Genomic DNA, 16,440 nt, shown 5'->3' with positions numbered 1-16,440 from the left:
GAGGCAGTGTATCCAAAATCCTTACAAAGTCCCTGGTGGGGCTCGATGATTAGTCAGTTCTGTCATCCATCATATTATTTGGAGAAAGAGGAATTGAGACCTTTCTCTGAACTGCCAGGGGCCCTCCCTTGTAGAGTGTGGAAGAATAATGCTAGGGTCTTGAAGCTGACATGGGTTAAAAATCAGTGCCCTCTCCTCTGACCGCTAGTGCTTTCTCCCTCCCTCCTACGTAGGAGCAGATCTCGTGATTAATGAAGTGATGTGGTGGGACCATGGAGTGTATTATTGCACCATTGAGGCTCCAGGGGACACCTCAGGAGACCCAGATAAGGAGGTGAAGCTCATCGTCCTGCGTAAGTGCTGCTGGAGCTTTCTATTCAGTCACCTCACCAATGTAACACTTTTACTTACAGGAAAAAAACAAAAACGGAAATAAGCAAACCTAGGTTATTGTCATTGCATTTTCAACCTCTGAAGTTCCCTTATCAAAACTAACCTTTTTTTCCCAGTATGTTGCTCAACCTTAACCTGTAGGTCAAGCACTGTATTTATTAGTTGTCTAGAGTATAAGACTGGAAGCATTGCCCCTGAATGTTTGGTCTGACCCCTGCTCGGCCTCCCCTCTGCAGACTGGCTGACAGTGATCTTCATCATTCTGGGAGCCCTCCTCCTCCTCCTGCTGATTGGTGTGTGCTGGTGTCAGTGCTGTCCTCAGTATTGCTGCTGCTACATCCGCTGCCCCTGCTGTCCCACCCGCTGCTGCTGCCCTGAGGAAGGTGAGAGGGGATAGGCAAGTGGAGGGATGGGGTGGACTAGCGCCCAAGACCCCAGACTCATCAGCTTCACATGCCCAGACCAGAAGTTCTCCCAGGTTCTCCTTCATGCCCTTCTCTCATTGCACGCTCAGAGGACATTTGTCTCAGCCCTGAGAATGATGCTTGGGGAGGCTGTAGAGTCACATGGAAGGTGTCTACTTTCTAGGCTGCCTAAAGCCTTTGTCAGATAGCTCTGCCTACTGATGGCGTTTCCTCAGTGTCCCTGATAGCCTGTGCTTCAGTCTTTGCTCCTAGTACTGCCCTTGTTTGGACATAAGGTGGCCAGAAGGAGTTGTTTAAATGAAACAATGGGAGAAAAGACTACTTGTAAAGGAAAAGACAAACTTTTTTCCTCTTCTCACATGCTACTCAATATTTCTGATACCAGATATGTGGGGGTTCTCCCCACACACCAAGAATTCTCCAGTGAACACCAATTGAGTGTCCTATAATTTAACTCAATTCTGACACTATCTACCTGGAGGTATCATCACATCCCCCAGGTTGAGGGCTCAGTGCCACAAGACTCTCCCCCAGCTTTAGATACAAATCACATACTGCTGACCAACTGGCTGTAAATTAAGGGTTCCCATGACCCTCTCCTCGGGTTCAATTAATTTGCTAGAGTGACTCTCAGACTTCAGGGAAATACTTTACTTACTTCTGTTTACCCATTTATTACAAAAGATATTTTAAAGAATGCAAATGAACAGACAGAAGAAGGAGATACATAGGGGATGGTATGTGGAAAGGGGCGAGGAGCTTATGCCCTCTCTAGGTGTGCCATCCTCCCAGCACTTCCACGTGTTCAGTAACGAGGAAGCTCCTTGAACCCAGTCCTTTTGGGTTTTTATGGAGAATTCATTACACAGGAATCATAGACTAAATCATTGGCCATTGGCAATCAAGTCAACCTTTAGCCCTTCTTCCCTCACTGGTTGTTAGGAGGATGGAAATGAAAGTCCCAACCCTCTAATCATTACTTTGTCTTTCTGGTGACCAGCCCCATCCTGAAGCTACCAAGGAGACCACAGCTACCAGTTATTAGCATACAAAAGACACTCATCACTCTGGAGATTCTAAGGATTATAGGAGCTGTATGCCAGGAACCAGGGGCAGAGACTGTCATCCAAAAGAATATCAGGATGGCTAAATAGTAGAAAGGAGAGTTTTATTGGTGATATCAATTTGCAGACTGGGAAGAGACAGTCTCCAGCATGGACCAAAGGTGCTCTCTCTTCGAAGAGGGAAAGATCAAGTTGGGTTTTATACCTTACTGGGTCTGTATTGCACAATGGAATCATACATATTCAGCAGGTTTGGGGGAAGCTATATATTGATATAGTTATTAGGAGAGCTGAGCACATGTGTAAACATGTATGTAACATATTAATACATCCCATGTTCACCTTGGGTTGGGGTTTTAGCATTACAATTAAGTGGAATTTGGCTCTTTATGTCAAAAAGTAAACTATGGAACACAAAGACAATTTGTGTATAGTCTGTATAAGCTGACTGAAACTGGCTTAAGGTCTGTAGATGCTTATCAGAAAAGAATGTTTGTAAGGCTGGTCCTCTGTCCCACCAGTTGTAGTGATCTGGTTTGTAAATCTGAGTTAGAAGGGGTCTGATAACTTGCCTGTTAGCTCCTATTGTTAGGAAGTTTAGCAAGAGTGTGGTTTTTCTTATAGCATTTAGAAATTTGCCATGGTAGCTGGGGCCTGAACCCTTGACTTGTGGGTAACTTTTGTTTCCTTAACCTTAGGGTCTGTCTGAGTTGATAAAGGAGCATCTATTTTGGTCTCTTAGATCACAAGACCAAATATATATTTCTTATTCTAGTACAGTGGTGTACCATTCCTTAGAGATGACTTGAAAAGAACAGAACAGATGAGAAAGGTATTAGAGCAGTGGTTCTCAAACTGAAGCTCACATTAGGCTTACATGGAGGACTTGTTCAAACTTAATTGCTGGCATTCACTTCCAGGATTTCTGACTCAGTTGGTCTGGGATGGGGCATCAGAATTTGTATTTCTCAAAAGTTCCCAGGTGATGTAATGCTGTTGGTCTGGGCACCAACAGCATTACATCACCTATGAGTTAGGGGAAGGGAAGAGAGAGCAGAAGATCTTGCACTTAATATATTGTTTTTTTGGACTAAAATTTGATCCTTTAAAACAGAATCATAACAGAATTATGCCCTAAAAAATTTGGCTACAGGCCGGGCACGGTGGCTCACGCTGTAATCCCAGCACTCTGGGAGGCCGAGGCAGGTGGATCGCTCAAGGTCAGGAGTTCGAGACCAGCCTGAACAAGAGCGAGACCCCATCTCTACTAAAAAATAGAAAGAAATGATCTGGACAACTAAAAAAATATATATATATATAGAAAAAATTAGCCGGGCATGGTGGCGCATGCCTGTAGTCCCAGCTACTCGGGAGGCTGAGGCAGGAGGATCGCTTGAGCCCAGGAGTTTGAGGTTGCTGTGAGCTAGGCTGATGCCATGGCACTCTAGCCTGGGCAACAGCGCCAGACTCTGTCTCAAAAAAAAAAAAAAAAAAATTGGCTACAGAATATATGGTAAAGGCAAAAGAATAAAAAATGATTCTATAAAGATCTTAGTAAATAGATGGAATAACATCAACTACTTTAAATGGAATGTTTTTTTTTTAATTTTTGCTTTAAATACATTTCCTTTTCCTGATGATAAAAGTAAAGTACTACATTGCAGGAAAGTTGAGAAATTTAGGAAAATGTAAAGACTAATCTAAGTACCCAAAGATAATCACTCTTATCATTTTGGTCAATTTGAAAAAAAAAAAATTAAAGGAAAAATAAGGAATTACCCATTAAGATAGAAACAAAACTTAATCTACAAGGTTAATTTAAGAAGGTAAATGGTCTGAGTCTGGTTTCAGGCCTGTGCTCCGAGTTGCTGTCTTACAGGAAAACAGAACTGACTTTTACTGGGTGTTTACTTTGTGTAGGCCCTTTGCTTGTATTTCCTCATTGACTCTCACAACAACCCTAGAAGGAAGATGTCATTTGTATTTAACAGAAGGCCAGAGAAGTCCCCAGCTAGTAAGTAGCAATGGCAGTGCAGTGTGGAATCCACGTTCATCTGACTTGTCAATGTCTGCATTTCCCACAACAGGGACTGCCACAGCCTCTGTAGGCAGATCACTATGAGATTGGCTAAGATATTGTGAACTCCTTAAAGAGGGGAAAATAGCAGAGGATGCAATATTGGGTCATGGGGTCCCTACCCTTCAGGGACCTCAGGGAGAGAGGCCATGGGGAAGCCACTATCCCTGGAGTAGTAATACACAGAATGAGATAAGAAAAACCCTCCCAAGATGGCGTCTTAGAATCCCGAGATCTGTGGGACACTAAAACAGGCAAGACTGGGGACGAGACTAGCACAAGTGATAAATGAATTCCTTGTGGGTAAGCTAATAAACAGAGGTTCTGGGGGAGAGTGGTTTCTCCTAAGGGGTTAAAGTTTATTTAAAAGAACTGGTGAAATAAAGAAATGTAGGCCATAAAGATCCCTGACCTTGAGCAAATGAGGTCACTTTCAAAGTTACTCCGCTAGGGCAGACTGTCCTAAGAAGTTTGTTGCCAAGAGGAATTGCCCAGAGGGGTACATGTTGTTAAGGAAAGTTCTTTGCTTGGCAGGGGTGGGGGGGGGAGCGGTGATTGTTCGTTTTTGTGGAATAAGGTAACCTAAGCATATTTATATGATTTATATGCAGAGAACCAAGATCAATGACAAGTGAGTAAAGTGAAGCATTAAGAAGTGAGGTAATCACTGATGAGTGATGAAGCCGGTGGGAGTGGCCTCAGCGGAAAAAATTAGCCTTAGCAAGGGAAGGGAAAGGAAAGAGAGGCACCCTGACCTCTGAAGACAGAGAGGAAGTCATTAAAATGTGGAGGATGATTAACACATAAGGGAGGAGGCTGAGGCAGCTCACAGCTGCCTGACTCGATTTGAGCAAATCGAACTTCTAGACACAGAAGGGAGCTTCAGGAAAGATGTCAGTGATTCTTGAACTTCTTTGACCACAGCTGATCTCCTTGACCTGCTCCCACTTTCCAGTGAGACTTAAAAGAGGGTTAGAGAGGAGAAAAATGAAAATGACACCGCACTTTAGTAAGCCTTGATAATTCACTTACTATTGGTAAACAACCCTCAGTAGGACTTAGAGATGAAAGTTTTTGAAATTGAATCTTAATTTTTCCTTGAGAACTTGAGAAACAGCTTTCATCCTTAGGATGGTTACTGGCCCTCCTTCCTAGAGAACCTCTAGGCACACCCTGCAGTGGGCACAGGCCACACTGAAGATCAATCTGTCTTGCTCCTTCCCCAGCCTCCACCCCCAACAGCTGAGGGAAGTGAGGCTTGGAGACTTTTACACAATTACACATAGCCTGTTAGCGGTGGGCCCTGGACTAAACCTAGGTTTCTTAACTCCTTGTCCAGGGCTGGTTCTTCTTCTTCAACAAAGATGATGTCACGTAAGTTCATGGGGAGGGGAAGACCTGAGAATCAGGGAATGTTTAACCTGCTGCCATAGAGGAGGGAACACATGTTCAGTAGATCAATCAAGGAAAGCCCTCTTGGGATGAGCCCTATTTGAGGTCAGTTGCTTGGCTGGGGCCCAGAAGCTTCTGCTGGTAGTTTCCTAGAGCTGACATTACAAGAGTTCAAAGGGGCATGGAATTCTAGGAAGCTCCTGAGGATGTCACTGAAATGACTGGGCAATCAAGTCAGGGGGACTGGTAGTTTCGGAAAAAGCAAAAGGACTGTGTGACTGTGGTTAAAAGGAGGGCAAGAGTGGGTTCTGTGAGGGTGGAGAGGGGATGGTGAGGAATGGTAACCTGTTACAGGCAAGTGGAATCGTAGACCCTCAGGTGCACCAGTTCTGTGTGGCGATGCACACAGATGATCCTGGCTTCAGGGCAGGAGAGGTGCATGTCCCTGCAGGAGGGTGAGGTGTTGAGTGTCATTTCTGTCATGAGGGGGACATCTTAAAGAATATGCTCTGAGTTTTCTTCAGAGATGAAGATTAATATACCTTTGGTGGTTTAGTCTCCCAATATTTTCTCTCCTTCTATGAGATCTTGGGCAAAAAAAGCAATTCATAACAATGAATTGTTTGTTGACTATCTGTCATGTGTTAGACATTTCATGCATATTACCTCATTTAACCTCAATGACCTTGTAAAAAAGCTGTTCTTATCCCCAGCTCTCAGATGAAGAGACTGGTCTCAGAGACTCTGGAAACTCACTCAAAATCACATAGCTAATACATCCTGGAATTCAAATTGAAGTTCATCTGACCTTCAAAGTCCGTATTTAAGGAGACCTATCCCTAAGGACCATTTGTTGAGAATCCTCATTGTCAACTCCAAGGTGACCGCCTGCGTTTGAACAGGGAGCTTGTTGAAAATACAAATTTTCTTGCATTGATTAGGCCAACTGAAGGAAAGTCTCTGGAAGTGAAACCTAGAAATCTATATTTTTAACAAGCTCATTAAAGTTGACTAAGGTGGACTTTATTCCCCTGAGGTTAAGAGATAACTTACTGGGAGTCTTTTGAGGCTTCATTGCTTTGTCTGTTTCTTATCTTTATTGCCTGTCTGATTCCCCATTAGGTGAACAACAGATACCCTGATGGTCTAGACATCCCTGAGAGGTCATTTCCAGGGATGGGGTTGGAGAGCAAGACAGAAGCTCAGAGGTTGTGTCTTCCATGCTGTTTCATCAGTTCTAGTGCAACAAGGAAGGGAGGGGCCCTGGAAAAAAGTGGCAGCTAACAAGGGAGCAGGCGGTTAATCTCTGGACTGTGTAACAAAATTCAGGGAAATGGCAGGAAAGCTAACGCAGGATCTAGAAGGGTCATTAGGGAGTTATCTGTTTTGGGGGTCCCATTAATGGAAAAAAATCATTTGAGAAGCAAGGAGGAAGCACAACTCTTCCTTTCTCCCCTGTTGAGTTGGAGAGTAGAAGGAAGTGGCCAAACAGGGGAATGGTACCATCTGGAAGAAACCAGGATTCAGTTAAAGGGGTGGAGGTTACTAGGGTTGTTCCCAATGGAATCAGATATTCCCAGGCCTTGGAGGGAGAGACTAGCCTAGAGTGGATTTTGAAAGGTGTGGAGCTGAGTTGCTGAGAAGTAAACTGAGGAGGTACCCCTGGGGAAGGTTTTTTACTTCATCATAGAAAATAAAGGAGTATGGGGACTTGGTGGTGTGGCACAATGAGCATAGGCTTGAACATCAGACAGACACGGGTTCACACCCTGGCTGTGCCAGTCACTAGCTGTGGGACTTGGGGCTGGGAAGGTGACCTCTCTGAGCTGAATTTCCTCATCTGATTTTCACATTAAGAGATTTCTGAGAGGACTAGTTAGCTTATGTAAAATAACTGGCACGTACTAGGCAGGCCATTCCTGTGTGTCGCTGGCCAGTAGAGGGCGCTAGGGAGAGGCAAGTGTTAGCAAGAGGTACCGGAAAGCGGTGAGCCTGTGGACTTGTCTTCAGGGAGGCTGGGAGGCTCTCCGTTGGCTGATGGTGTGGCAGCTGGGTGAGCTGCCGCAAGTTCGCATCTGATTTCTTCCAGGCTGGGCTGTGACTCGCCTTTAGGGCTTCTAGGGGCTCCGCTGCGACCACTTTCTGTTGTGCTGGAAGTTTGTTTCAAACTGGAACAGCTGGGTTACCCGCCAGATGGCCCCTTTGCCATGGGCCTCAGCAAATCTCTCACCCTCTGTAGCTGGGTCCAGAATGCTTGTTTTCCGCCCCCTCCTGCTATGCCAGGGGGAAGCCTCAGGCAGCACCCTACTGTTTTAGGGGTGGCCACCAGGCCTGGGGAACAGAGGAGGAAGTGGGGAAACGGCAACGGAGGAGTGCCAGGTTAGGGGTCTGTCGTTCACAGCATGCGGCAGGCATTTCCTGCACTTTAACATGAAAGTACATGTCTTACATGCATGGATAGTCAGAGACCTTGGGAGACGTATTCAACCATAATTACTTCAAAATAGAAATTTATGAACAAAAACAACTAAATGCTTTCATTTTTAATTTGTACTCACTGTGGGTTTTGTGCCTCAGATCAGCCCCGCCTAGGCGACTGGAGCCATATTGCTGTGGCCCCCTCGTGCTGCTTTTTTAATACTGATTTCTTTGCTCATAAAGGAAATGGTATTTCCCTTTCCCCTTCCTGCCTCCACCCCACTCTTTTGAGATTCCCCATACTTAGGGAAAATCCCAACACTTAATAAGATGAGAAGAGTAGAAACGATCCACTTGAGTGCACTTGAGCATTTTGTACTCCCTTGCTTTTGTCCCAGAGATTCTCACCCGGGGTTGGTTTGCCGGCTAGAAACACTCTTCAACGTAATGACCACGTAATTCTGCCCATTGACTTCAGCATCATATCCTTCCTTTTTTCTTTCACTCTGAGCAGACAGCCCTGAGCTGGCCTGGCAGACACCCCCACCCCTGACTCACAGCCTCCTCTAAGAACTTTGCATCTGTACCTTCTATTTGTGACCTTGGCTTCTGGTTTTCTTGGCCGATAGCCTGAGATTTCGTTGTCTCACAATATCGATCCATTTACCTGTGCATTTTAGGTGATGTTAGGAGTGAGCACGATGGTGGAATGGGGTACAGAAGTTATAGTCTCACATATAGAGAATTTGTTCCCAGCTGCTTGCCAGGGGTACAGTTGATTTACTACTTCCTTAACCCTTACTCTCATGCAAGATAGGTGAGAATGGACTTAGAGGAGAAAAGCTGGCTTCTTGCAAGACCACAAGGTGGAGAGAAGTGAATTGGGAGGTTTGGAGCTTGCCCTGGCTGAGGGTCCGCATTTCTCCTTTTTCCCCTGCAGTCCTGGCCCGCCACCACTACATGAAGCAGGCTCAGGCCTTAGGTTCTCAGATGATGGAAAAACCCCTGTACTGGGGGGCGGACAGGAGCTCCCAGGTTTCATCTTATGCAATGAACCCGCTGCTGCAGCGAGGTAAACCTTGCCTGAGATTTGGGGCTGGGGAGGGCAGAGGGCAAGGGTAGGAATGTGGAGTGCATTGGGGCCCCATGACCAATAGGGTGTGTGTCTTCATGACTGCGGGTGGGAGGGAGTAAAGGCAAGCTAAATAATGTAACATTCTAATGTCCTGGTTCTGAGGAGTGTGTTTTGGGCCAGTAGATCAGCATATTATGTCCTTGTTTCCATTCAGATTTGTCCCTGCGGTCCAGTCTTCCACAGATGCCAGTGACCCAGACCACGGCTCACCCTCCCATCACCAATGGCGTCCTGGAGTATTTGGAAAAAGAGCTACGGAACCTCAACCCAGCCCAGCCTCTGCCCCCTGACCTCAAAACCAGATTGGGCCATCCCTGCAGCATGCTGTCCTCCCTGGGCTCTGAGGTTGTGGAACGCAGAATTATTCACCTGCCCCCACTGATCAGAGACCTGCCATCCTCAAGGAGGACCAGTGACTCCTTGCGCCAGCAGCGGCTCACTCCAGTTCCCTCCAGACCCTGGGATCTGAGGGAAGGGAGAAGGCAGCACCATTATCCTGATTTCCAGCAGGAGTTCCAGGATGGGGGGCCAGAGCCCTGGGCATTGGAGAGAAGGGAGCTGGACCACCCGTGGAGCGGAAGGCACCACAGCTCCAGGCTCAATGGGTCACCCATACCCTGGTCAGACAGGGACAGCCTCAGTGATGGCCCCTCATCCAGCGTGGCACGCTGGCGTCCCAGCCGTCCCCCTCTCAGGAGCCACTATCAGCAGAGGCCCCGCAGGCCCAGCCCCAGGGAGAATGCCCAGAGGCGTGGGAGACGCAGGCACCGCAGCTACTCTCCTCCCCTGCCCTCAGGCCTCAGTTCTTGGAGCTCTGAGGAGGAGAAGGAGAGGCAGCCCCAGAGCCGGAGGGCCCACCGCCAACGCTCATACTCCCCAAACTGGCCTGAGGAGAAGCCGCCCAGCTACAGCTCACTGGATGTCATTCCAGGCAAGAATGGCAGGAAGAAAGGGAGTGTGGAGAGGCACTCGGTGAGCCTGGGGCATCCTACTGAGGGTCATGCATAGGGAGAGAGGACTCTCCAGCCAGGCTTGGCCACAGCTGACACAGGCCGCCTCATGTGCCCCTGCTGAGGCTGCCTCTTCCCTGTTTTGCACAAATTACCCCTGTCGGCTGGGCGAGCCACCCCTCCTTAGAGCTAACGGGACCTAATGAGTACAGGGTGCCAGTCGGTGTAGAGCGCAGGGGAGGGGCTCAAAGGTTATGAAGGGCCTTCTTGTCCTCAGTGTCACTGTAGCTCTCATCACAGTCCTGTGAGCAGGTCAAACAGTGTCCCCATTTCACGGATGAGGAAATGAGGTTCAGAATGATTAAGCACCTTGTGAGCAGCAGAGCTAGGACTTGAATGCAGGCCTGCATGGCTGAGGCTTTGCCTCCTTTCACAGCTGCCTTGCTTTATTTAGCCGTGCATTTCCATACCCCAAATTAGAACGGGCGGCCTGACAGAAAACATTTGTCAAGTCAGCACACAAGGTCCTCGTGTGTGTGAGGATGAGGCCCTCTGAGACATCCCCTGGAAAGGATCATTTAAACTGATTTTTTAAAAAATAAACCCTGATATCCCAACTATGGATCAGAACTTTAGGATTATACGAATAGGTAAGATGTCAGTGGGTACCAGACACATAGCTTACCAGGCTAAAAGGAGAACACAGGACGAGGCAGGTGCTTTTTTTTTTTGTGGAGATGGGGTATTACTCTTGTTCAGGCTGATCTGGCACTCCTGACCTCAAGAGATCCTCCTGCCTCAGCCTCTCAGTGTGCTAGGTTTGCAGGCGTGAGCCACCGCACCTGGCCAGGATGTAGGTATTTTGGGCCTCTGGATATAGATCCTTTTTTTTTTTTTTTAAGAAGTGACTTTAGAAAATCATTTATAATTAATATACCCAAATGATGGTGTTCATTTAATGTTGCCACTTTGCAAAAAAATGCTTCCATTGCTCAAAAACATTAATGAACTGCCTCAGAGCCAACTTACAAGCTACCCACCAAAATCTTCTATTTAACTAAAATCCTTTTCTCTTTTGTTTCTGTTGAGACAGTCAAAGAGACATGAAGTAGCTCTGAGGGAAGTTCTCAGAGTAGGGGGATATTATAAAAAGAAGAATTGTAGTCTCTCACGGGCTTTGAAGGATATAACTCTCATTTGGAAATACGTGTTCTGCTATGATTTTATTAAAAAATCAATCACATACATGGTGTGTGCAAAGGCACGGGCCTCTTAGGAGAGCCACAGTGCTGCTCTTTCTAAAGTAGAACCTGTGAGAGATCAACTTATGAGGAAGGCAGTGAAGACCAGCAGGTGTATCTGAAATAGTCCATGGCAGCTATGTCCTTTTATCACAGATGTACCATGAGAGACAAAGATCAGCAATAGTGAAAATAGCTACCCCTTGCTAAATGGTACTGAGTTATAGAGATGCAACATCTTAATTAATCCTCACAACAATCCTGTGAGATTTATACTATTATCCTCATTTGCAGATGATACAACCATTTTTTCTATGTTACCAGTAAGAAAATTACATCCTGAAAGAAAACATAGTCAAAAGGCAGACAACTGACAACAGTTACTTTATCATATAGTGACTAAACCATGTCTCTTCATTTTAACAGAAAAAATATAATTTAAAAACTAGTTTGGGGCCAAAAATCTGAACCCTATTTTCTTCTAAGTTAAATTCTTTTCTTTATTTTCTTTAAGTTAAATTATGTGGTTTCTTATAAGTGAGAGAAATGTAAAAGGAACATCAGTTATGTTCCAGACACTAGGGTTAACCCTTCCCAAGCCTTACTTACTCCTCACAACCACCATGTGAGGCTCAGAGAGGTTGAGTAACATGCCCAAAGCCACCCAGCCGATAGGGAGTGAAGCCAAAGTTTGAACATAAACCTTCGCCCCTCAAGCCTGTGCCCTTTTCCATAACTCATGCTGACTCCTTAGAGAGAAGAGTATTATCAGGGGTTAATGATATTTTCTGATAGCTTTATTTCTTCCTTATTTTCTGAGAGTAATACAGCTTCCTTTAGCATCAAGATGTACACAGCAATAATTCTACAATAAGCAAACTGAATTTTTAATTGCAAAGTTACTCCCCAGAGGCAAAGATTTTGTGCAAGACAATTTTTAAAGCCTCCATTGTTGTGGGTCTCTTTGAGCTTATCTCCCAAGGAGTTATCATTTTCCATTATCATGTTCAACTTTCCCCTCATATTCTTACAGTGACCAGAGGCCCAGGACCAAACATTGACTTGGCAGATTGATTAGTTTGAAGGGCAGAGTGTTTTGATTTGTTTGCAACTTGAATTTTGAACATCTTTATTGAGACAAAAACGTCTCCAGGGCCAAAGTCTTGCTCTTCCCTCCTCTCCTTGGTGAGGCTGGATCAGGGGTGGGGAAACTGCTGCCTTAAGTGCGGGCTTCTTTCTGTAAAATTTGGATTCAGTCAAAAGGCTGCACTTAAGGATCTAAAAGGCCACAGTTAGCCTTAAGTCCACAGGTTCCCCACCCCTGGGCTGGATGCTTCCCACACAGGTTACCTGCCTAGACTCTGAAGTCATTGGAGCTTGCAGCAGAATTCAGATACCATTAATACGACTGGGCCTCTAGATGGTGATTTTTGACCATGGACACTTGAAGTATCTGTTTGTTCCTAGAGTTGATAAGATGTATCACTGTTTTGTTTTTTCTTAAAGCAGCCTTTAAGCAGTTACAGCTTAACCATAACTTTTTATAAAATTATTTAGTATTTAGAAAAATATGAATTAAACAAAAAAGTTTTTGGTTCACATGGAACCTTCTCTCTCAAGAGTAATGTATAACAGATACTAATAAACAAGAGTTTCCACGTACATGATCTTATAGGAACCTGAAATAGGTAAGAACTATTTTTTGCACAGTGTCCATGAGGAAATGGAGGTTACACTGAGCGATCTCCCCTCCAACTCCAGAACCAGGACTCCAGCTGAGATCTCAATTCAGGTCTGGTGGTCTTTTCACTCAGCCGAAGCTACAATCTCAGAAATATAAGGAACAGAAACTTGAAGCTTTTAATTTCAGTGATTACAGACTGAGTGGCCCCTGTGTTCCCGTCCTCCTTCAAATCAGTTATCTTTCTTTCCAATCTTGCCGAGGCATTTCTGACTTGTTCCAAACTTGGCCTGTACACACCTATTCTACTATAAGAGAAAACCACTGTGTTCTATTCTCACCAAGCTAAATTCAAACTTTCAATAGAAAATCCTAGCTTTTTCCTTTTTTTCTTGACTTTTTGATTTAATAAAAAACTTTTATATCAGGATTCTTAATCTGCTGCTTTCAACAAAATGTCTACTCCTTGGTCATGTCTTGGTTTTCCTTTAGTAAGCTCTGCACAAACTCCTTTTATCCCATTTCATTATTTTCCTTTGTGTCAGATAACATTAATCCCACAGCATTTTGGTTATAAACCATGACTTCTAAAACTCACTTTCCTGATAAATTGGATTTTTTTATAGCAAGCTGAATGTACATACATATATGACACCTTTTGAATGGTATATTTTAGGACAGATGCCTTATCTTCCTACATTAAATAAGATGATGGAAGATCACATTCATGAACTACAAGTATAGATCTTCAAAACTTAAAGAAAATGATCCCCCGCAGTACATAGTTAGAGAAATATGAGAAATGTAAACCACAGTACTTACTCTCATCAAGCAAGTAGAAAAAGCCCAAAGACCAAGTGGAATAATTTCTGATGAAAAGCAACTGAGTTTAGTCAGGAAGAGGTAACTAGTGATCTTTGAAAAATAACTTCAGAGAAATACTATGATATGAAGCTAAACTTTTTAGAAAAAGGCTGGGAATGAATGGTTCACTATAAATGGACACTATAAATAGGAAAAAGAGAACTGGGCCATGTCTTCATGGGTAAATGGTAGAGAGATGGACTGATGAATGGAACAGGTCTAGGGAGACTTGAAGATGTTAAAAACAGACCAAGCGGCAGAGTGAATAACACCTGAAGAATTTTTCCAAAATTAAAGGTCTTTGAGGGAGACTCTTGAGAGGTAGGCAGGAAGAGAAACCTAAGCCTGCGGGGAGAGACTTGCTTCATGCAGAGTCAAGAGATATTCTTTAGGTTCAGATCTGCTGTCCCGGCAGCCACCACTCACTCAGGATTTGTGAGTCAGCGCACCTTGCGTATTGTAGACATAGAAGATTCTGGCTGACTGGATTTTTTTGTGCTCTTCTATTCCCCAGGAGAGAGGCAGCTCCCATAGTGGAAGGAGTGTTGTCATTTAGTCACCAGGCACCGCACAGATTCTGTGGCTACTTCTTGGCTCCTGCGTGTCCTCAGCATCACCTAGATTTCCAGTGACTTGGGCGGAACCTGCAAGTCTGTATATGACGGTTTTGGCTTAGATTCTGAGAATCAAATAGAATTTTAAAAACAAGAATTTAAGGAATTAGTGACTGTCATTTTAGCTTTGGTTCACACACACTGCATATTTATGTAGTCTCTGACTAGTAATGGATCCTAACTGGGATGTGATCCCTCAGGAAATGAAGTAGCCTGAGTCTTTAAACTACGCTACACTGCCCAGGACTATGGCCATTTTCAAAGTGAGGACTCAGGAATTTTTAAGAAGAAATCAAACATGTTGGAAATCTATGGAGTATGACAGGAAATTCCCATGGGAACTTGTCTCCCTCTATCGTGTACCTTGAGTGTCCCTCCATATTTGGAGTTTATCCCGCTGTCCCCGTGCTCAGTCCTGAGAAATCCTGAGGTTCCAGAAAGAGATGTCACAGGAGATACTCCATCCTTGTGCCCTCTCACAGGCTATTTATTTTAAATGTAGAAACTCACTGGTAAGAAGTTTTTACAGCCTTATTCCTGTGCCTTGTTTTCTTCTTGCTCTTAATTTATATTTTCTTATATATTATGTATCCATTAAAATCGCTTTAAATGCTTCTTGGGAACAACACAGTGTATAAATAAATAAGAAATGAAATGTACCGGGCTGAGGATTCTACCCCAAATAAATATCTGCTTTTCTATTGTGGTGCACTTGATTGGATTAAGCTGCCTTCCCCACTGAAGCTCAGAGTAGAGCCAGGCCAACCTGGGTAGTTCTGGAGCCATCACTCTCTCGGCACTGCTTAGTCTTTCAGAGCTGAGACTTCTTAAGCAGAAGCATCCAGGCAGGTCTTGCCACTCAGAGAGTCCCAGGAGGAAAGGGCTGTGTGTGCCCTCCCTATAATAAGCTCTACTACCCTCTCTCATTTTCTGCAGCCCCTTTTGGAGGCTTCATGAATCCATTTATGCTTGATGTGGAGACCCACCCTGAGCATATTAGGAGGAGGTAGCCTGAGTGGAAGGGTGTGTGTGTTCTTCAACAGCATTCGTATGTGCTCAGTTTGTACCCTATTAACACATCCATTTTTCCCAGTCTCACTAACTTAATGACATGTGGAGAAAATAGCTTAAATTCCTGCATTGGGCAAATGTTTCTTTTTTGATATCCATGTATAACTGGATTGAAAGTAGCAAAAAAAAAAAATATTTTAATAGATAATGTAGACATAAAAATTCAGTAGGTGAGGGACTTCTGGTCTGAATAAGATGGCACTGCCCGCTCTTCCCTGATAAGCACAACTTTATACATCTTGGAAATGGCACAAGAGACAACCAAAGGATAACTATGAAGGATGTTAAGAAGGTGGCGATCTGGTTTGGGAACCCATCCCGCTGGATCTAATGGATCCCTCCGGCAACCTGAGGCAAGGATACTGATTGGAAGTACTGCAAAAAATAAGTGACCAGGGGAAGTACTCTCCTCCCTGCTGGGCCACAGACTCCTCTTTTCTGAGGAGAGATACTGAGGTGGGCAGGAAGAATCAGTAAGAGAAACCCAGGAAAAACAAGCGGTCCAGTTGGGGAAGCCTCTTTATGCAGGCCTGAGACTCTTCTCCCTTACCCTTTTCCTTGTAGAAACACAAAAAGGGACCTGACACAGCCAGCAGCCCTGCAGCTAGCAGCTTCATCGCAGAAGCCGCTTTATGGAACTGAGACTCTCCTGGGCCCAGAGAAACTTGATCAGCTGAGGAACACCAGCAGGAGGATTCCTCACACCCCTCCCTCACCAAGAGATATCTGGCAACCTGGGCAGGGGAAATTCCTCCCGCCCCATCAGGCAGTACCTACAAGAGACTAGTGGGGGCCCCAGCAATGCCAAATAAACCAAGCAGACCAAAATAACACTACAGGACTCTGAAAATTAAACTGCCATTAGAATCACAACCCACAAAAGTAGGCTAAGACCTATATGCTAAACCTAAAGAATGCTCCCTGTAAAATAAAATATTTATATAGAACTCAGAGTTTCCTAATATAATAGACAAAATGTCCAGAATACAAACCAAGAACCAAGAAAATAACAAATGAAAAAGGAAATCAACTGATGCCAACACTGAGATGAATCAGATGTTGAAACTGATAAGAATTTGAAAGCAGACATCATATAAATGCTATAATAATTATAA

At 44.6% G+C, this 16,440-nt stretch overlaps 1 protein-coding gene across 3 annotated transcripts in view; it reads left to right on the top strand.

The window, feature by feature from the left end:
• ILDR1 (immunoglobulin-like domain containing receptor 1) overlaps positions 1-14,231 on the top strand; it is a 32,503-nt gene extending 18,272 nt beyond the window's left edge. Inside the window, exons 4-8 of one of the 3 annotated variants that reach the window (XM_012640623.1) lie at positions 234-353; positions 630-776; positions 8,710-8,841; positions 9,059-9,876; positions 14,155-14,231. In XM_012640623.1, coding sequence (XP_012496077.1) covers positions 234-353; positions 630-776; positions 8,710-8,841; positions 9,059-9,876; positions 14,155-14,196 — 1,259 coding nt within the window. In that variant the 3' untranslated portion in view covers positions 14,197-14,231. The remainder of the gene's footprint in view (positions 1-233; positions 354-629; positions 777-8,709; positions 8,842-9,058; positions 9,877-14,154) is intronic. The other 2 variants (XM_012640633.1, XM_012640643.1) reach the window with 2 other exon arrangements.
• Positions 14,232-16,440: the final 2,209 nt, after the last annotated feature.

Source organism: Propithecus coquereli, unplaced genomic scaffold, assembly GCF_000956105.1.
Source record: "Propithecus coquereli isolate 6110/MARCELLA unplaced genomic scaffold, Pcoq_1.0 Scaffold10, whole genome shotgun sequence".
Lineage (NCBI taxonomy): Eukaryota > Metazoa > Chordata > Mammalia > Primates > Indriidae > Propithecus > Propithecus coquereli.
Note: the sequence above shows the minus strand (reverse complement) of the source record. Positions and strands in the feature narration are given on the sequence as shown.